General features: G+C 40.3%; 2 protein-coding genes and 2 long non-coding RNA genes across 13 annotated transcripts in view; 2 read left to right on the top strand and 2 right to left on the bottom strand.

The window, feature by feature from the left end:
• BEND2 (BEN domain containing 2) overlaps positions 1 to 794 on the bottom strand; it is a 34,618-nt gene extending 33,824 nt beyond the window's left edge. For all 5 annotated transcript variants that reach the window (XR_012160296.2, XM_073356280.2, XM_073356314.2 and 2 more), the window contains exon 1: positions 427 to 794. Coding sequence is in view for 4 of the 5 variants with exons in the window: in XM_073356280.2 (XP_073212381.1) it covers positions 427 to 643 (217 nt within the window). In the remaining variant the exon portion in view is untranslated. The remainder of the gene's footprint in view (positions 1 to 426) is intronic.
• The window catches only part of LOC140915902 (uncharacterized), a 51,088-nt gene that overhangs the window by 445 nt on the left and 28,381 nt on the right, over positions 1 to 22,262 (top strand). The gene's annotated exons all lie outside the window — the stretch shown is intronic.
• LOC140915896 (uncharacterized) lies at positions 322 to 18,555 on the top strand. The gene is made up of 3 exons (XR_012160315.1): positions 322 to 545; positions 12,047 to 12,099; positions 13,620 to 18,555. It is a non-coding gene; the product is annotated as an uncharacterized LOC140915896 (long non-coding RNA).
• Positions 7,410 to 22,262, bottom strand: part of NHS (NHS actin remodeling regulator) — a 344,832-nt gene continuing 329,979 nt past the window's right edge. For 4 of the 6 annotated variants that reach the window (XM_073356202.2, XM_073356216.2, XM_073356244.2 and 1 more), the window contains 4 exons: positions 19,411 to 19,542; positions 15,229 to 18,198; positions 14,689 to 14,815; positions 7,410 to 11,464 (listed from right to left, as the gene is read on the bottom strand). In XM_073356202.2, coding sequence (XP_073212303.2) covers positions 10,837 to 11,464; positions 14,689 to 14,815; positions 15,229 to 18,198; positions 19,411 to 19,542 — 3,857 coding nt within the window. In that variant the 3' untranslated portion in view covers positions 7,410 to 10,836. The remainder of the gene's footprint in view (positions 11,465 to 14,688; positions 14,816 to 15,228; positions 18,199 to 19,410; positions 19,543 to 22,262) is intronic. The other 2 variants (XR_012160290.2, XM_073356225.2) reach the window with 2 other exon arrangements.

The raw sequence follows: 22,262 nt of genomic DNA, 5'->3' as shown, positions 1-22,262 counted from the left end.
GGCCGGTTACTCCCGGAGGCTGGGGATTTTGGCCCCGTTTAACCCACCTCCGCCCAATCCCACACTGGTGCGGGGGGAGCGGCCCCGTTTCCACACCCCCGCGGCTCGGAGCCGCCCCAAAGCTGGAGGACGCCCCGCTGCCAACCCTCAACGCAGGAAGCCACCGCCCACCCCCAAACGCCCCCTCCCTCAAAGTCCCCTCCGCCGCTCGAGTCAATGACGCCACTGGCGACGAGCAGCCCCGCGGACCAATAGTAACAGCCAGGTTGGTCGGGGCCGGCCAATAGGGTGGGGTGTTGTGGGCGCGGCTTGGCCGGCTCCGCAAAGAACGTTTGGGTCGGGCCGTTGCGAACGATGGGGGAACGTTTCCTGCGCGCGGGCGGTTCCGAACGCAGGGCGGCCCTGGGGGGTCAGCTCGGCACTTACCCTCCGCGGACATGGCGCCGGCGGGCGCTGTGCCCCGGGCAGGCGGGCGGCGAGCCGGGCTCCGCGCAGGCAGGTGTGGCCGGAATGTGGCGTTGGAAACGGAAGCGGCTTCGCCCGACGTGAGCAACAAACTGTTTTGAATCCGCGCGGCTGCGCAGTGGGGACGGGGGCGCGTCCGGCAAACGGCGTCCCGCCCGGGAGCGGCCCATGGTCCCATGCGCTCCCCGGAGCCCCGCAGTTAGGGAGGGGCCGCATGTCCCGTCCTGACTAGCCCCACGCACGGGTCGCACGCTTGCGGGGAGACCGGCCCGGACGCTGCCCTCGCCCCCCCCCCCGCACACCGGCGAGGGGGAGGGGCGGCGGCCGTTCCCCTGGGGTGCGGGGGAGTCGAGTCAGCCAGTCACAGGCAGGGGGCAGCGCGTGTCTGTCCTTATCCCGCTCTGAGCGTCGGGGCGGAGAAATTGGGGGTGCACGTGGCTCCCTGCGCCCGCTGGCTACGGGAAAGGTTGAGAGCAAGTGCTGCGGGCCACTGTACTCGCTAATCTATTTCTGCGTGCAACCAAGGGGCTTGTGTTCTCCAGGGCAAGCTGGAGCTGAGCACGGCGACCCGCTTCCTGGAGTCTACAGCCGGGCCCTCAACGTTTTTCTTTCTTTCCGAGCGCCCCTCGCCATAAACACTCTAGGGCCCACTTGTGCCACAACAACTGGTTTTCTGCATATAAAAGCCAGGGCTGGTATTAGCAGATAGCAAGCCGGGCAATTGCCCGGGACCCCGTGCCACAGGGAGCCCCGCAAAGCTAAGTTGCTCAGGCTTCAGCTGCAGCCCTGCTTGGCAGACCCTCTGAAACCTGCTTGCGGAGCCCAGTGGGCCCCACAACCCTGGTGAGATTTTTGGGTTGCCATCTTTGTAAACCCACAAAATGGAACACCCTTGCCCCACCCCTTCTCACTCCAAGCCCCCCAACTCTGTTGCTCGCTCTCCTCCACCCTCACGCGCACTCGCTCATTTTCACTGGTTTGGGGAAGGGGGTTGGATAGGGGGTGGGGTCCCCACGGGTGGTTGGGGCGGGGGGGTTCAGGGAGGGGGCAATCAAGGGACAAGGAGCAGGGGGGGTTGGATGGGTCAGGAGTTCTGAGGGGGGCGGTCAGGGGGTGGGAGGGAGCGGGGGTCAGGCTGTTTGCGGAGGCACAGCCTTCCCTATCCGGCCCGCCATACCGTTTCGCAACCCCGATGTGGCCCTCGGGCCAAAAAGTTTGCCCACCCCGGAAACTAAATATACCCAGTCTTTTCACTCTCTCCTCTCTTTCCCACCATGGTCAACAGAACAAAGCATTGCCGTGTTGCCCGCATTTCTGTGTAACACTGAAATATTATTATTATTTTTTCACCAACCTAGCTAACTATCCATCAGGATTCTTGAGTTTAAGAACCATTTATAAAGTATGATCTTTTATAACCCCAGATTTTCTAATATAAAGAAGGAAAAGGGTCACTAGATTAAGTAGATTTTAGTAGCTCACCACTTCCTTTTTGGTGGCATAATTTCTGTATGTTGAATTTAGACTTACACGGTAATATGCCATCGCCTCCAAGTCCTCATTTGTGGGCCAAACATTACATTCTTACTCTTGTGTCAAATATGAAAGGAATTTTGAGACAGGCAAGAACTAGTTCTAAGAACTTTATGTGACTCTTGAAATGCCTAATTGTACTCTGGTTATGGATAAGGTCTTTTCTCAGTTAGTCATTTTGTTATGTTGGTAAATCGTGAAATTGCCATAATGAGAACCTTTGAAAATCCATTGCAACTCTTGAGGTGTGATGTGTGGCTTTTTGATGGTTTTTTGTTTTGTTTTGGGAAATGTCTCCCTCACTTCTCAAATAAACAGTGTGGATTACCTTTTTTTTAATCAGTTCATATTTTTGGTTCATTTTCAGATAGACATTCTTAAGCTTATCACAGACCATTTGTAAGTGGATTGCTTTCTCATCTAAAGATTTAGCATGCGCCAGGAAAATATCATCCAGGTGTAACACGATCCGAGAGGCACAACATTGCAGCAGCCTGCTCCTGAGCAACTTGAAGAGTATAAAAGCAGCTTTCTCTCTGTCTTTTTAGATCTATTTCTATCTGTTACCAGACCATAGGAAAAGCCAGTTGGGAAAACCAAACTGGCCTTGCTGTAGCATCAAACTAATTATCTATCTGTGGCTGAGGATAAGAATTATATAAAATACTAATTTTTTCTCTATCATGCTCACAGTAAACAGTGCTGCCACCTTTTCCTCATCATCACTATGGAAGAGGCTGAAGTGGGTAACCCTGCCCTGGCACCTGCTGCAGCTGTGATGCAGCAGCATAGAATGTTGCTCTGGGGAGAGGCAGCCAATCAGAGGGCAGCTTGGGCTGGTGGGGGGAGGGGAGGAGCAGGGAAGGGGGATTCAGAATCTTCTCAAAGGGGGCAGTGGGGAAAAAGCTGTTCGAGAAGAAGGAAGAGAAGCTAGAGACTGAGCTATTGGATGAGCCAGAGCTGGGACAGTGGGTGAGGAGATAAAAGAAGAGCAGCAGAATAAAAGTATGGGACTTAGAAGTGAGAAGGGGAAAGAGGAAAAACAGGAAAGGTTTCAGGTCAGGAAAAGCAGAAAAAAATAGGGGATGTGAGCAGGCACGATTACAGAAGGAAGACACAGGGAAATAAAATCTGCAGACATACCGGAGAGAGAGAGAGAGAGTATGAAGAGGAAGAAAACAAAAGGAAATATAATTGGTGAAAAAGGGAATTGATTAAAGCTGTTAGATGAAGACAGATCCTGAAAACAGTAAATGAGAAGCCTATGAAGGACCTAAATTATGTGAACATATTACTGTCCACACTGGCATTTTTGTCGGTATAATTTATGTAGCTTAGAAAGGTATTTTTTCACACCCCTGAGCAACATAAATTATACCAACAAAAGTGCTAGTGTAGACATAGCCTTAGTTTCCATGACCCATTCCTGATCATGAATAGCTCTAAAGCCTTTTCGTCTTTGAAATTGATAAGCATCTACACTAGATTAACATATAGGGCCTAATTCATCTCTCATCGATTTTGGCGGGCTTTGGCTCAGGTCCTGAGAAAGCACACTTAAGTTATCTCAACTTTTTTTTTTTTTTTTTTTTTAAATTTAAAGAGAGGGGAAGAGGGACAGATAAAGGAAAGGGATAAAATTGGGTTCCATTTGAGGGTCCAAGATTACCAAATGGTCATAGGGCCAATAATTTTTTTGTAGCCCTTAAACGAGAGAAGCTCACCTACTGATGATCTAGCCAGGGTATGTCTTTGAAGTTATTTAAACAAAAATAGGGAAACTATAAAGAAACAGTGCCACTTAATGTTAAATAGAAACGCTTCAAATAGTGACAAATAACTCTAATAGTGCTGTACCAACCTTTTGTTTTATACCCTAATAAACTAAGCTACTCAAGTATTTATTGCTGTACATAGCATCACCCCTACAATTCCTCAAATGCTCTCTGTGGTTATGGGCATTTTTTTTTTCGGTGCAACTGGCTTGTCTGTTTTTCAGCATCAGAAGTTTGTAACAGAATTTAAAAGTTGAGCCAATTGAAATATATTCAATTTGGCAAGTTAATAACCTGGCTAAACCACAATTTCTACCACACACTATCTGCATAATTCTCTTTCTCAATAAAACGTCAGTTTTGATTTCCATAACTCCCATGCTTGCTGCTTATTCTATCGGCTGATAACATAGGTAAGCAGGCTAATGTTCCACTGTTCAGAATAAAATCAAAGTATTGCAAGAACATTAATAGAAAGCATTGCTTCTTTGTTTGTGCAAAAGTAATTCTTTTAAATTACAAGTGTTAAAAAAGTGTAATTTTAGTACTTTAATTTAGCACCTTCCAACTAGACAGAGAAATTTTTCATACCAGATGCACAGAATAGTCTGAATAACTTACCAGTTATTCAGGGTGTGAAGTTAATGCAGCTTTTCTCTTTTGTAAAAGGAGAAAACTCTTCCCCCACCTTTCTTTTCCCTTTCCTAAACTTGAGTTATCATCCCAGAACCTGTTTGTTCCGGCTCAGGAAGTCAGTGGAGTCTAAAATGGGAGCACCAGTAAGAGCTGGTGGGGATAGTTTCTGTGTTTACATCCTTGCCATTAGAAAATGGAATAGCAGCACTAGTTGAAGAACCAGTGGTGTCTTAGTTGGTCATCACTTATTTAGTAGTTCTCCTATAAAAGATCTGTCTCCCCAACAGCTGTCACTCTGTCTTAACATTTAAAAATCAGGAAACTTCATTATTTAAAAATGTTCCATAGGAGAAATTCCTGGACCCTCTGTTTTTGTTTTGTTTTTATATTAATACTGATATACCATTCTGAAGAAGTCTAAATCACAGCATTTAGAGGAATGGATTGGAGAGAATGGATGTGTCCCTATCCAGCTACACACATACTGTGAGGCTAGCTGTGGGTCTGCTCAGGAATATGAATTCATTTCAGATACATTTCTTCATGACCCCATTCTCTTCCATTGTGCGGCATTGTTAGCACACAACGATGCATAATGCAAATAGGTGACTTTCCCTTCCTTTAACCACTGCATTTCACCTAGAGATGTGTTCTAGTTTTAGCTATGTGCTGCTGCACTTTTCTAGCTTTACTAGTCCCTTTAAACATCTTTCTCTACGTTTTATGTGAAGAGTCTGATTCTGATCTGGATCTGCAGCCCAAATTTTCCCCCACAGTTGTTCAAAACCCAGACATCACTTGCCTGTGTGACTAAAAAGGTTTTCATGACATGGAGCCATTATAATGACCATTTTTTACTAACTAATGTAATTTGGGGCATCCTGCTTACTATAACATCCAGCAGAGACATCATGACCGCCTCACCTTTCTTGGCAGAAACCAAATAATCAAATAATCTGTAAATTGAATTGTGACTAGATTTATTCTGTGTGCCATGATTAAAGCGCAGCACAATGGCAGGCAAATGTGGTGCACTGGTGTTCTTACATATTACTCCTGGGGGAATTCTGTGCCAAAAAATAAAAAATTGTGGCATCATATTTTAAAATTCTGCAAATTTTATTTGTCAAAATAACACTACATAATCACACCAGTTTGAAATAAATTACCAAAATAATTGAAAGTACCTGTCAGCAAGTATGTCTGTAACAATACAGAAACACAAAAAAATTCCCCCATGAGTAGAGACTTAAAGAAACTCCTACTACAACCCAGTTCCTGCTTCTCTGCCCCCTCCCCTCTAGAGCCCAGCCAGGGCTCCCCCACAGCCAATACACCTGAACCCCCTACCAACCCCAAAGCCCAGCTGCAGGGCCCCCCCCCCAGCCCAGATGCACACCCCCTGAGCCCAGGGATCCAGCAGGAGAAACAGCCTGATGGTATCCCAGGCGTGCACAGAGTTTCCTGTGCACCACTCTCTCCTTCCGTCAGGGCATGCAGGAAACTGCAGGTGCCAAGAACCCTCTAGCTCCCTCTCCCTCCCATGGCAGTATCTTCTATGGGCGAGCTGTGCTGGGTCCAGCGACCCCTAGTGGCAGTCAACAGCACTGCAGCCCATTTATCTGGTGGTAAAGAAATTCTCAATTTCTGCAAAATTCTGCATTGCGCAGTGGCACAGAATTCCCTCAGGAATAATGTATGCAGCCATCTGACTTGTCTACGTGTCTATTAAAACAACTCAGAGTCAAGAAGCGTCTCGCCAGAACAGCACGAGGCAAGTAACTTTGGGGAAAAAAGAAGACCGCATCCTTTGGAAAAGCACAAGTATGATTTTGATCCGTTCCCAGGACAGCCTAACTGGATGTTCTAAGAACGGATGAAAAGCAGATTCTGTATCTGCTTTAGCAGACTGAGCTCTTTCCACAACTCTTATTCATTTATATTTCTTGATTGAGAGGAGCACATAACACTAACAGCAGCAAATGATCTACATAATCATTAACTTGGTCATCATCTGAATAAAACAAATGTTATGTAAACTAAATCCCAGGTGGAGACTCCTTCAAGACCACACCCATAAGGGAAATCTTCATTCACTTGACTGGAATTTTAAATAAACCTGCTGCATTCCCTAATGCTAATTTTCTCCACATGCTCTAGGCATCATAGCTGCAGATTTCAATTCTTCTGCCATACATATCTTTTTTCTTTTAAGTACCCATGCAGAGCCCTTCACAAATGGTTAGGCCAAAAATTCTTCTCTTGACACATTTGAGAAAGGTTAATTGTTTCCACCTCTTCTTCCACAATATGTTTTTTTAAGTGCAAGGACTGTCATTGTGAGCAGCCCTGCATTAAATAGAGGCAGAGGGACCTTATGTCCACCCCAAATTATGAATCCATATAAGGTCTGATCACAACTTGCCCCACCATAATCACTGTACTTAAAATGGCAGCAAAATCTACATTTTTAATTTTATTTTTAAATGTTCTGCCTTTTGACCACCACCTGCATTTCCAAGTGACATTCAGTCCTGGGGCTTGGTTACACCTTGGATTTTCATTGTTGCAGTTTGTTTTAGCAAAAAGAAAAGGAGTACTTGTGGCACCAAGGTGCCAAAAGTACTCCTTCTCTTTTTGCGGATACAGACTAACATGGCTGCTGCTCTGAAACCAGTTTGTTTTAGGCCTTCCAACCACAGACAAGCAAGCAATCTTGCCATCATTATTTTGTCTCTCCAAGCAATAAACTTAGGGCAAATCCAGAAGTCTTTATACTTAGGCAAAACTCCCATTAACAATCCTATTAAAGTCAATGGCAATTGGATTTTGTCCTCTGTGAACTAAAAATTAGAATTCAAGGAGAAAGAATAAGAATAGACTGTATGAAATGTGTAATGTACGTAGAAACTTACCTTTGCAAACTGCCACATTTGCAGACTATTGATTAGAAATAACATTTCATTGGAGGACAATAAAGAGAAAGTTTGGTTTAATTGCAGTCACTTTTATTTGCAGTTTCTATACACACTTTCTAGGTAATCAGACTTTTCTGACACATTTTTTGAGGGGTTCACAATGAAACTGTCACTGTTTTTACTAAAAATAAATACAAGACTTAAAGTGTTGCACAGCTCTAAAATATACAAAGGCTTGGATTTAATGTAAACTTTGAAAACATTTTACAAAAGAAACCATCTTTGCAACAATTTAAAAAGTTCATATTTACAAATATTACAAAAATACAAAATGGATGCAAGTCCATAAACCATTGTCTTTTCTGCCAGCATGAACTGGTGCTAGTACCAAAATAGTTACACTGTAACCTTCTTAATTTTTTTTAATCTTTAAGTCATAACCTACAGTATTTCTCTAAATCTGCCACCATTGCAGCAAATGCACTCAATCACTGACCTTTGGCAAAAGCAAACATTTGCTTTATTTGCTACAACTATTCCATGTCCTCTATGCTGCCACAAAAGAAAAAAAGAAAAGAAAAAAACATTATTTTTCAGACACAAAAACAGCTGCATAAGTTTCAAGATATGTGTTTTTATTTTCTAAAGCTTGTCTTGAGTGCCTTAAAGATATATACCTCACTAAAGGGGTTTCCTTTAAAAAATTTTCTGGCTCCCACACTTATTATGATTGTGAATTCTTTTTTTTTCTTAGAGGATTTACAATCCAGCTTTATTTGGGTTTAAATCTGTTAAATAGAAAATAGAAAAACTTTGTCATAGATTTTAGATTAAACAAAATAAGTAAAACTATATTTGATGTGATAGTTCTGTGAGCAATACATACAGAGGGTATATTAATGCCTCATTCAAGTCAAAATGTTTATCTTTATAGATATTTAATTTCATACACGTTTAATTTCATACTGGTACCATATGCTATATCAAAGTCAACTCAGCTGTTTTCTGCTTAAACTTTAGAATGATTTTTAAAGCACATATAACGTCTTTAAGGATATTATAAAAGGGCTGCTGATATACATTCTAAGGTAAATGACCCAAGATGACCGAATAAGACTGTTCTGTCTGACTCATCAACTTCATTTACTCATGTTCTGCAGAAAAAGTATTTTGAGATATGCTAAACATGCCCGGTAAAAAACATACTAATTCATTTATTTCATCTGCACTTAGACTCAGGTTTTCTTAACTAGCCTGTTAACACAAGCAATGAGACTTATTTCCAAAACCTTGACCCACTTATCTTTCTTTAAACACCTCCAGGTTTTTCTGATGTTTTAAACTCTTTTGCCGATTTAATTCCCACCCCCAACACACATACTCACATGCACACACTGACCATAGCCCACGTACTGTATGCTATCACACTGCACAGAAGGACGGTAGGAAACCCTGAATTATATTTTTTGTGGTGTACGCGAGATGAAATAGGACATATTCTAATGGGAATTAACATTCAAATTTTTGTTGAAGTCATTCTAGTTTATTCAATCATTCCAATTTTAAATAGAACCTTCCTCTTCAAAATATTATTTGCCTTCTTTTAAAACTCTCTGCCCTATGCATTGTATAATTAAAACCAAAACCAATAAAACCCCTTTCACACATCCCACTTCCCTATCATCGTTTACTTATGCTTGAAGCCAAATTTATTTGATTTCTTTAGTACCAAAGTACCTTTCTGTCATCCTACTCACTCTGTCCTACTGCATGCCACATTCTTTCTTAAAAGCTGTCCTCTGCATTAAACCATCCCATGTTCAAAAGCATATTCTACTGTCTGTAAGCAATACCAACTGCTTACATTTTGAACAAATAGGGCCTGTTTCTCCTCTTGGCTTAAGTGGTGCTACACCATTGGAAAACTGGTGTAACAAAAGGGAATCAGGCCTATCATTTTAAACATTGGTTTCATTTTGTTTAAAAATTAAAGGTATAAAACAACTTGTGGCTTGAGCTCACAGCTACATTTTCTTTCAGTTTTAAGACAAGAAAATTCAAGTAACTTCAAGTAATTCAGCTTTTGTTTCCCTGCCTTCAGTTTATCAAAGCATTTGCTCTGACTCATCTCCTTTCCTGCCCCCATCTCATTCCCCCACCCTGTTAAGCATTTCTGGTAAACCCAGACAAAACTTAAGCTGTATGTGGCTGGCACAATGAACCAGAGCATTCCTCATTTAATAACGAATATAAATAACGTGTACACACACACACACACCTATTTCCCCGCTACATTTTTTTCACAGTGTCATTTCTGTAAATATTTAGGTAGCATGAATCTCATCAGCACAAAGAGAAAGCTTCACTGAAAACTCATTGCAAATATTTACTGATAAAACGGTGCTTGTTGCATGCTTATAATTTATTTGTTTCCTTTAAGAACCAGAAACTAATCATGTTTAAAGATTATAGTTCTCGGGTTATGACTGGGTTATGTGTCCCAATAGCCTAATAAGAATATGAAAATAAGTACCGTTTCCTCATATCTATTTTCTCTAATGCAATCCATGTCAGAATAAAGGGCTAAGGGACACTGTCAAATGTGACTGCTTGGGGCTTTGCATTAGAAATGGTTTTGTTCTGTTAAAAGCATGCTTTCCATCCCTACCAATTACCACATTGAAACTCACAGCTGCACTTTGCAATTAGCTTGTTTTGAGCTAAATTTTGAAAGACAAATGGTTACTTTAAAATTAATCAGCTCTTAATTAGCCTTAATATTTCATTAATTAACATTGAGATTTTCTTTCCGACAGTTAGAATTCAGATTTGAGGCTTTTTGATCACACTGAAAGTGGTATTGGTGGACATGTAAATATGATGTTTGATATAAAAATGGTATTCACAGAATACAGTTAGTACATTTTACTACTTTTGTCTTCTATAAACAAAGTTGTTATGCAGTAAACTATTTGCCACGTGTCCACTTTTTTCTGATAATTCTATTTACAGATTATTATCAAAAATATGGTATTTACATATGTTTTGTTAATTTTTTCTAAATTTTGTTTCAGTTCATTTTAGTGTAGAAAAATACCAATCCGTAAGCACAATTTCATTTTTTCCCTAGGGAAGCACTACAGTGAGAGGTTTTGTTCCTAAATGGGCAACTTAAAAAAAAAAGTTATTTTTAATTCTATGAAAATGGATGATTTTGAAATCCACAGTGACAACAGGAATGAGAGTAGGATAAATGAAACTTAAGGTAAACAGAAGAGACATAGCTTATATTTCTACTTTTTAGAAAACGTAATCATTCGCTACAGCTCTAAATTTCTGTTTTCCCAGCATCTTATAAACACAAACACTTTTAAGCATTGATATTGCCCTGCAATTGTTTTGACTGCTACAGAGTTGGCCTGTTATATTCACATCCTTTTATAACCCCAGTAATTTCAGAGTTTACAAGTTTCACAGTCAACCGTGTGGCTCTCTGGAGCTTAGGCAACCTATGTTGAACTCTGAGAAGATCGGTCGTCATGAGGGCTGCCATCTGAATTCTCAGTTTCTCCTTCTGATATAGCTTGCATTGGCGTATTGTACAGCCTACAGCGTACGCTGTAACGGCTGCTGCTGGCTGCAGGAGGTGCCCGTGAACGCCCTACTCTTGAAGATGCAGACATAGAAAAGCTCTTGGAGGAGAAACCTTCTGCATTAACTCTAGGGGAGCAAGGAGACAGGGGGGATAATGTGTCAGGAGTTGATGATGCCTGGGGAGTCTCATCAGTGTTTTGAGGAGAATCCACAATTAGCTCACTGGGAGATTTGGGCAAAATAGGGCTCTTTAGTATCTCGGTCGCTGACATCCTATAGCTAGAATCCGATCGACTGCCCTTTTTAAGGAGCAGTAGCTTAAATTCCTCGTTAGATGTGTTGGACTTTTTGGCATTCCTGTAAATAAGACCAGGAGACCTCTGACTGCTTGCTGGGGCTCCCACATTGCTGGCAGGTGACGTGCTGCTGGCAGGTGACGTGCTGCTGGCAGGTGACGTGCTGCTGGCCCCAGATGAAGCTCTCAATCTGTTTCTTACAGAAAGATCTCCAGAATCTTTTCTCCCAAGTACTTTCCTTTTTGATCTGTTAAAAAACAAAGGCACATATGTTTGTATGTTATTCACATGAAATAATATATAGCATTGCTACAGCACTTTACAACTTCACAGAACTAGGCACCTATTCACTAATGAATCCTCACAATACCCTCACCAAGTATTGTAGGTTAATAATCATTGAAAAACTTGAAACGGCATGTAAGAATTGTATGTACATTAGGCACTAGTTACAGAGAGTAGCTCCTGTCCCCCTCAACTCTGCTGGGCCCAGTCTATACAATTCATCCATGGTAGGTAGGACTTACACAGGCTTGGGAAAAGGATGGACCAATGCAACAAAAAGTGACATTCTTTCTACTTTTGGCTCCCATTCTCCAGCAAGAGCCACCAGATCGGATTCACCTCTACTTACAGGAGGGGTGGTGGCAATTTGGCCCTCTGTTTGAATACTGAGATATATGTCGTCTTAGGTTTAATTATTATAAATTGTAACCTGTTTTAATCCACTGTAGTTATTAGAAAACTCCAGCTGTACTTAAGTCGTGATGGGAAATTTTAATTAAATACCAAAAAAATCTAATTCTGGCTGTCTTCTCTTGGGTTTCAGTATCATCGCCAGCTCATAAGAACAGAGCCAGTAGGCAGAATGAAGAGATGATTGTGGGTATTTTGCTCAGGAGATATGCATGTTAACAACAACAACAATAATGAATGGCATCAATTGTATTTGTAAATTGTTCTACTCATTCTATAAAGATATTTAAGCTGTTGACCAGCAATATGATACAATATTATAATAAAGCAACCTTTAAAAGCCCCTTTTAAAATTTAACAAAATAAATAAAGGTGGCTACAGCACAGAGAGAAAGGAGCAGGTGAAAGATTCCAAATAAAGGGCCAACAATTGTCATGCAGTTGTCATCCCAGCATACAGTTTTTCTGGGCAGTTTGGTAAAAATCAGAGTTTTAAAATTATGGTGTTTTGAAAAAGCTATAGTTTACTTTGAAAACAATTCCATGTCTTTTTAGCTCATCATATGAAGAGCAATATTTATAAATATAAATTGATGTTCTTTTGACAAGCTACTAGGCTGAGTTAGATATGTGGAGTAAGAGACCCGGGGAAATGTGACAAGGCAGGATTTCAGGAGGATGTACAGAGAAAGGAAAGAAGGACTAGGAGGGACAAGGACTGGGTGTGAGGGCTCTGGGGGGCATACAGAGGGGTAGCATGAAGCCATGTCTCAGAGTTGGGGTGCTGTAGAGGAGGTGTCAGGCAGAACACTGATGGGATGGAAGGGGGAATGAAATAGGGGAGTGAATAGTATAAAGGGCATGAAATAGGAAAGAAGAGAAAAGGTAAGGATGGGGTGCAGGGAACCAGGAAGGCATATATGATGTGCATACAGGGTACATAAGGACAGATAAGACAAAAGCAGAGGGCTTAGAAGTTTTTTCTGGCATAAAAGCCACATCATATCCTCCATTTCCTCCACTGTCCGCTACCCTGTATCCCAAGCTGAAATAATTCCCACTATCACACACACACCTCCTATGGACTTACTAACATCTGGAGGAGGGGAACCCTACTTTGGTGGAGTTTATAAACTCTGCTGAAGTAGAGCTACTCTCCTGTAGCCCTTATATACCAACCCAATTGAAGATCTTGGCTTTCATTAAATAAACAGGGGAAATTTATAACCAAACCACTGTTAAAAACAGTTAAGATTGAAGGTAGGTTGTAATGGAACCCAGCTAGCACCCAATAATGAGATTGTACTTCCTTTACAAAAATCCAATGCCACTTTAAAAATCCAACTTTCTGAAAGTCTGGTAATGCACAATTAAGGGGATGCAGCCAGTCTCCCACTGAACATAATCCTTCAACACTCCCTATGATACCAATAAAGCAAAACATGTAACCACATGATTAAATCCATCCTTAGTCAGCAAAGCACTTGATGGGTGTTGGTAGACTGGCATCCCTACAGGGGCAGAGAGTTGTGGTTTGTTGTATGTGTTGTATGCTGGTTCTAGTGGTGAGGTATGCATCTCGGTGGAGGAGTAAAAGGAGTGGCATGTTAGATGCCTTAACTTTTCATGCCCTTGCTTTTGTCATTTTGTGTAAGGTATGTTCTATAGAAAGTTACCTTAACTCACACACTACTTTGTGTTTTTAGATTCCCAGTTTTTTAGATTAAGAAAGGATCTCCAACCCAGCAATGACTACTTTGTGAAAATGCCCATGTGGCGCAGGCGTTACTTCTGCTCCTTAACTGGCTGAACAGTTTGACAAAGAACAGGATCTTCAACGCTGGTAGCTGTTGCTTTCACGAAGACAAGGAACCCCCTGAGCACACTGAACAATTTCACAAAAAGCAAGGCCCTCAATACAGTAGCTGTTTCTTTATCAAAAACACTGTTTTTTGTGGCATTGTTTAGTTACGTCAGGAGCTTCACTAATGAAGACTATAGTTTTATGAAGACCAGCTTCATTCCTGAACTGGCCGAACAGTTTCACAGAACTCTTTTTCTATGACAAACCAACAGCTACTACTTCATAGAAGATCCTGGTTGCCATAAACAATGGTCTCCTTCAGCTCACCACAACTTAAACCAACATTTATGACAAGAAGCCCTAACAATTTTTTTTGTTAATTAACAAAATAATTATATAACCTTAGAGGCTTCACAAAACACATTTTTTACTTTCTACACTTTGCAGTTTTTAAGTTAGAGTGACCCCAGACCTCATGAGATTCAGAATGTGAATTCTGGACAGATTGATTTCTAATCGATTAGAATTCAGAATCCAAGAAGCTGATGTTCTTGAAACTGCTCAGAAAGTTCAATTTTTATTCAGCAATTATATGCTAAAAGTTTGGAGCAAATACACTGTGGTTTTCGTATAAAACAAAGAGCTTGAATCCTGCTGTAAGTGTAAAACAGCACAATCTTAACTATGGTAGCATAATGGAACTTCCATAATACTCTTAGTGTCAGTGGAAACAGAACTCAGAATCTTTAGCACCAAAACTCTCTACCACTTGAACCAAAGGAGTATCTCCATTAGCTAGTAAGAGTAGTAGGCTCTTATTGTGGTCCAGCTAGTAAATGGGAACATGACTCACTTAGCCAGTGTGTATTTCCTTCTTGGACATTGTTAGTTGATGCTTAGCTGCAGATTTTAGGAGGAGAAGATTTTATTCTGTATGCATATGGATTCCAGTAACAGTAATGCTAGATCACCTGTGAATGACTGCAAATAGATCCTCTGTAGTGCGAGGTTTGTTTGGAGACACAAAAACATCTTCTGCTTCAGTCTGAGAATCTTCACTCAATGGTGAAATTATGGAATCATCACTTGGAGAAGATTCTTAAATAAGAAAAGAAGCAATGTCAGATGCTTGCCACATTTTACAATAGGATGCTAATGCAATTCACAAGCTCAATTAATAATGGAATTGTCTATGCAATAATATGCACTTTAAATCTAGTCTAAATATTGTACTCATCTGTCAAAGTAATGTTTCTTGGTATAAATGGTTTAGTACTCTTTTCTTAACTGAAATGAAGTAACAGGAGAATGCAAAATATATATTCTTGTAAGAATGTTTAAAATAAAGTCAGCCAGATACTCAGCTGACATAAATCAGGATAGCTCCATTAAAATCAGTGGAGTTATGAAGAGTCCCTCAACCTAAGAATCAATATTTTTAGTGATCACTAAAAATCATCTTGATATAATCACTTTTTTAAATTATAGAATTAGTTAATTATAAAACTGACCTTTCAGTGAAGCATCATCTGCACTCCCCTGTGTCTCCTCTGCCCTGCTGTCATCAGAGGCACTTTTGGTTGGAATACCTGATGCAACATCGTTTTCCTGCTCAGAACTTTTTTCATTAAGTGAATTTACAGGTGATATCTCTGATTCACAGCTGATATTCCCAGGCACTTTGTCATCACGGTGGCTTATATCAAACTGATGCTTAGGCCGATTACTAATGTCTGCTCCCCCCGCTGGTGGATCAGACTGGAATGTGGTTTCATCCACAGGTTTAGATTCCAATTTTTGTTCATAGACTGCAGGTAATTCTTGCTTAATCTGCACAGGATCAAGGCTCCCTTCCTGTTCTGTTTCATGATAAGTTATCTTAACTTCATAATCACTTGTAAAGACAGCTAAACCTTTTTGAAACCCTTCTGCAGAAGTGTTACAGACTTGTGTGTTCTCTGGTAAAGGCTCACCAACTGGGTGCATTTGGTCTTTCATGGTTTTTGCTTCTAAAATACCCACATTTGCTAAGGTTACAATTTCTTGATCACAATTATTCTGTACACTGATAGATGAATCTTCTTCTGAATGCAGTTTATCAGGGCCTGTCTCCACTGGAGAAGAATCAATATAGGACATTATGGCATCTTCAGTAGAGTACTGACGTGATATTGATTTCTTCGGTACAAGTGGCCTCATTTTGCCTGGAGAAATGGCAGTCACCATTAATGTGGTTTCTTGTATGCAGAGAAGGTCTGTATTATCGTCTTTTTGCTTCACTTCTTCAGGCTTAATTGATTTAAGGTGAACAGATTTTAGAACTGAAGGTGTAATAGCAAGGGCTGGTGGAGGATTAGGGTTCAGTGCTTCTCCTACCATGTTCTGTTTATTGTGATTAAAAGCATGCAACTGGTTTCTGTGAGTAAATGGTTTATTCAAGACATTATGAAGAGCACTTAGGTCAAGATGAGTAGGAGGTATAATTGGAAGTTCTAGATCTTTGTTTAGAGAAACAATGCCATCTTTAGAAGAAGGCTGTTGCAACGAGGACTTCCTTTCTGGTACTTTTGGCTTTCTTTTACTACCCCCTGGAGATAAGGGCCCAGAGAAGAAAGCTGTCGGGAAAGAGGATGTCGGTGTTTCAGACTGACTGGAGTAACCGCTAGAGGGTGATGCTAAACCAGCCAACTTTTCCGGGGAAGCCAGCTTAAACTCATTATCAACAGAAGGGAGGGATGGGGTGGTGGCTCTCGATCCGGACTGTGATGTTTGTGATTCAGAACTTTCTGGCGACTTTATGCATTCTATGACTGTAGTACCCGTAGCAGTGCTTGAATTGGATAAAGACCTATAAGGATCATTCGATTTCAAGTCATTTAGAAGCCAGAGATCTGCATAGTGAGATTGTTCAGCACCTTCATCTTTAAATGATGGAATATCCGTGGTGTCAAACTGAATGTTCTTTAATTCACTATCATTCTGATTAATCCAGGAGAGTTCCTGTTTGCTTGGCAGATTAGAGTTTTCCACTCTAGAAGGTGTATTTGAAAACTCAAGTGGCAGCTTCATTTCCCTGGAAGTGTGAGGCACATGCTGCCCACTGTTTATCTTTGGTTCTTTCTTCTCAGGAAGTTCTGTGCTGCCATCAGATTTCCTCAAAGATGAACTGCGTTTTGGTGGGGCTGGCTTTGCCTTTGGTTTCTTGAGAGAGATGCTCTGTCTTCCCTGCCTCCTGTGGTTTACGTAATCCTGCCAGGCACAATCAATGAGACTGGAAGTAACATCTGCATTCCGGCCATTCTCAGAGCCTGTGGCTGCATAGTTACAAATATAACTTTTATTACCTTTGAGACCACAGTCAAAGTGCATGGAGGTATAATATCCTTCAGTGTCAACAGAAAAGTGTGAGCTAGTGTCTGCTTTGTCAGATGGGGTCTTTTCTAGAAAGCTATCGTAAGTGGCCATACTCGTAAAACTTGGGCATCCTAGGCTGTCGTCCTTTGGGCGTTCAGGGCTGAAATCTTGATGACAGGATGCATCGTGATGATGATGCAAGTAATTCCATTCACTATCGCTTGTGTTGCTGTTATTGGGGTCATCAAGTAAATCTGCTACAGTGGAGGTGAAGGAGCTTGCCCTGTGACCTCGAACCTTATCGATGTGATCACTGTACTGCTCTGTTATAAAGACACTAGAATCTTCATTGGCATTAGGAGCAGTGTTCAGTGACAATTCTGAGTCACAGTGTGAAGAGCCAGTCAGCGGAGGAGAAGCAGCAGGAGGAATAGTTTCTGATGTCTGTGAGGGACATGTTGAGCTACTTCCACTCCAGTTCCCACTCGAGGATTGATGGTCATCTTTCTGGTCCATGTGACTGCTAAGAAGGACTCCTGCTGTGGAGATAGAGTGAATGGGGCTCCCAAAGGTGTCAGAGTTTGATGAAATCTCACAGCTTCCAGAATCTGCCATCCTTGACAACCTTGACCTCCCTCTCTCATTTACATTATGTTCTGGGCTGTGTAGGTGCTGAGAACAAGTTAAACCTATGGGCTGGTGTTCTTGTGAACCCTGGTTATTGATGGCATTGTTACCCTTTTTCGGGATTCTTTCTTGGCTTGCCAAAAAGTCTTCTGCTTCATACACTGAAGTTTTGGCATCAGCATCTTGATCAGCTTCACTGGCTCTAGCACCTTCACGAGGAAGACTCCGTGATCGGATATGGTGGCTCACTGCTGTAGTGAACATTGCGTCACCGTTGTCTGTCAACACCAAAATGTTGCCGGCTGAATGTGACAAGGAGGCTACAACACTTTGACCTCTCTGAGCTCGGATTCTTCTTCTGGATGGAGCAGCAATGAGAATTTCTTCAGTCTGGCACTCAGAGTCTCTGGTACCTGATCTTCTGTTGACTGTACTTGAGAAGTCTGGATTTGCATGCACAATCACATTCCGTTCTCTCGCTACTGGTGATTCATCAGAATCTAGGATACATGTAAAATTGTGTGAGATACATTTTTACATTTGCTGACTAACAATGACCCGCAGAGTAACCCAAGAAACATATTTGTTGTAGACTTTTTTCTTGCTGAGTATTGTACCAAATGTAACTTTACTATAAAAAGCATATAAGGCAGACCTTATCCCGGTAAGATGGGAAATTCTCCTATTCCTGCAATGTGATCTTGGTTCTCCTATTCCTGCAATGTGATCTCGCGCTGAGCTGATCTTGCTGTGACAAGATAAATATTCACTTTTTAGTTTGTGTCACTGTATTTCAACTAATAAAGGCTGTTTTAATGAGCTGTTGCCTTTTAGAAAACTTTGTAATCATTTTTATTTAAAACAGATCTATTTTGATTGTATATGTATGAATTTTCTTTATCGGATTCTTTACTACCGAGGGCATTTGCATAATAACAGGATTCTTGTTTCATAGACTCCAGTTGCTAATTCCCTCATATCAACACATACCTGGTTGGCTTCAGGAATAGATGTATGCTTAAGAAATAAAGATCCTGGATCTAATGTTGATCTCACACCCATTTTACACTAGAGCTGACTTACAAAGAGTTACTTCTGATTTACACTGATACGAGATCAGAGTTAGGCCTCCTGATTTCATCCTCAGTAATAAAGAATGAGTGGGAATTGAAATAGGAAAAATAGATAAGAATAATGTTTGACGAAGTTTCCAGAAAAGCACTTGCAGATGTCTAATGCAAATATTCAATTGGCTGTATATGTAAGTTGTTCTATATGTAAGTTGTTCTGGGTGCTGTGACAGCGCATCATCTTGCAGGATATCATCTGTCACTTCTTTACCTTAAGATCTCTTGCACAAGAAAAAACTTTCACTGAATCTAGTTACTTTTTATGCACATAATTATGGTTATAGAACAAAAATAAACTGAAAAAAAAATTAAGTAACTGATTACATTTAAACAATAAGGGTTGAACATGTATATCTATATCACTCGGTAAGGCCTGTGGTTTGTCAAGGTCATATTGAGTAATATAGCTTTGCTTACTGTATTAAAGAAAAAAAACCAAAACACATCATTTCCAAACTCCACAACCATAAAAGCGGAAATGTTTCCTTGGAAAGCAGTTTGGAAGGCAGGCTACCACCTCAGATCCCTGCGATTTAAGTCAGTTAGAATGCTATCTATTGAAGATTTTTATTTATACTACACCTATTTCTTGTTGCACTCTTCTGGGGATGCCAGAGATGGTTTTCCTCCTTCTCAACTTTCGTCTTCGCTGTAGTACAGATTGTGAATGAACAAGAGAGCAGCGTATACTAGCCTCTCTGTCAAAACCAACTCCTGCAACCCATAAATAGGTCTCATTAGCCTTTAGAAATGGTAAACAAATGTCATGGCTGGAACACAGTGGAGGTATGTGAGCTTGGATTAAGCCTGTGAATAAATATAATGGAGCCCTTATGCAGCTCTTATGTAAATTATATTACGGTATATCACAGTGTTACTTCTAACTCCGGCTCCCTCTCAGCAGCCTGCACTGCCAAAAGAAACAGAAGGAGAGAAAATAAAGTAAACAAATAAGAAAAGGAAAACAGTTAGGAATTCTCCATGGCAGGCATCTTTATCACAGCTACTTATTTGTTTGCCATGGAGACAATGACGTCAACACCTCTGCAAAGAATGGGAGCGGCCAAGATGATAACCTGAATCTGGTCAGCTATATTCTGACTCATTTAAACAAACTAATTAACTAAGTAACTAACTAACTAAAAAAACTGGTTCATAAAACTATTTTGCCATAGATTGGTAATTCTGAGGAGACCAAGGTGCTAGGGAACAGGTGAATAAAGTATTTTATATCCACATACAAGTTTAGAGAACATTTTTCTTAACTGTTATATAGGGTCAACATTTAAATAAATGTGTACTTAAAGTTCCGTTTCTAAATCCACATTTAGCTACCTTCGGAACTGGCATGATTACCCCGCAGCCTCCCATAGAAGTCAATGGTGGCTGCTGGGTGACAAGCACTTTTGAAAACTAGGCCACATACTTAGGTGTCCAAATGTGGATTTAAGAACTGAACTTTAGACACTCATTTTTAAAAAACTTTTGGCTATATAGAATAGATAAGAACATCTCATTTTATTTACATTTGTATGGTGTTACTAAAGGAAGCTTTGTTTTTCTCCATGATCAATAAAAAGTTAAATTGAAGACAGCCAAAAAATAGAGCACTTAGCGGGGGTGCTGGAACAATCTGTATAGCGGGGGTGCTGACAGGCACTGAACTAATCTGCAAACCCTGTATATGATGGAAACCACTTCAAGCCAGAGGGTGCGGCAGCACCCACAGCACCCCTAGTTCCAGTACCTATGGCACTTAGCTGGGCTGGCTTCTCTAGCAAATGCAAAGTCCTGCTCTCTAAAGTTGGCAAGACATGTTTGAATAAGTGGGCCAGGTCTATAAACAATGAAATTGAGGCTACTCTTTCTCTGGTTTGCAATCTTTAGAAAAAACAAAACCATCCAATCCTGACTAAAAAAATAAAAAAATAAAAGCTCTATGTTAAATAGCGTATAATTATATTAAACATAATTATACACACACACACATACATATTACATAACAATGTAAAACATTAAAAAGTAACTTTCTTGTAAAAGTTCTTCTTGATATCTACTACAGTATAATAGAGGCTTCAGACAGATGTCCCGTAACCACCAATGCCCCTGTAATAAGGAGAGGAAGAACTTTTTAATAATGAAGAAAAGTGCTCTAAACTCCATTACCTGTAATTTTTTTAACGTGAATGTTTATCAGGATTTTTTTTTAAACACAATCAAATTGCTTTAAAATTGCTGATATTCCAGCAATTATGAGTTAGTTGCATGTGACCCCTGTGGCCAATGTGCCAGGTCATCTCCCAGTGGCAGGTGGAGTGGGGTGTGTACAAATTATTCACATAGTGTTAATGAGAATGATACACATTAACCGTTCAGAAAATTATGTACTATTCTTGGGCTGTAAACTGGTCAGTGGAAATATGGTTCCAATTTATGGCAGGTAGAGACCTGACAAAAACTCTATTACTGGAAAAATTGACATTTATCCCAGATCTAAGGGTATACTCTCCTCTAAATATATATGTGTAACTTTAGTGACAGTAGGAAATAGGTGCGTGCATGCTGAGGAGAATATACTCTTTAAGGCCTCACATTGTACTTATAATCAATCCTATTAGTTATCACAGTATTACTTTCTGCTCTGATGTCCCATAAGGATCTCTGACCCACACATCCTTCCCTGATTAGAGCAGTACCAGAAAAGCACAAAGGAATACATAATACTTACTTTTATGTTTTAAGTAGAGCTGTGCAAATAAAATAATTTTTGATTCATTGGCAATTTTGAAAAGTAAAATAAAAATGTTTTGGGTTAGACTGAAAATGAAAATTTTCCAAATTTTTGGCATATCGAAACAAATAAATAAAATCCTGGATCTAATAAAACATATTGCTTTGACAAAGTCAAAATGTTTCAATTCAATTTTGATTTTTTTAAACATTTTAAATTTTTTAAAATAAAATTAAAGGAAATTTTGAAATGAAAAATCTTTTCAAACTGAAAAAAAATCAAAATGTTTCACTTAGAAAATGTTGAAATGAAATGTTTCAATTTTTTTCAGATGTTTCCCCCTAAAACAATTTAGCAAAACTGACATAAATTCATGAATCTGGTGTTGCTGAATCTGCATTTTTCATAAGAAAAAAGCTTCAGCTGAACAATTTCACCCAACTCTAGTTATAAGTTTAACTGTAAGGACACAGCTTTTCTTGCTGATCATTACACTTGAGTTTTCAGTCATAGAGGCTGCCTAGTTTACACTCTGAAATTAATCAAAAATTGGTGCAAGATAGTTTTATGGAAAACTCAGATGACTTTAGTACTCTAATCACTGAATCATACATGAGAAAGAGACAGAAAATGGAAGACAGACAGAAAGAAAATGGAAGCTTATTTTTGGCTTTTGGAAATAAATTATCCCTCACATTTAATA

This window comes from Lepidochelys kempii, chromosome 1 (genome assembly GCF_965140285.1).
Source record: "Lepidochelys kempii isolate rLepKem1 chromosome 1, rLepKem1.hap1, whole genome shotgun sequence".
Taxonomy (NCBI): domain Eukaryota; kingdom Metazoa; phylum Chordata; order Testudines; family Cheloniidae; genus Lepidochelys; species Lepidochelys kempii.
The sequence above is the reverse complement of the archived record's forward strand: the minus strand, read 5'-3'. Positions and strand labels throughout refer to the sequence as shown.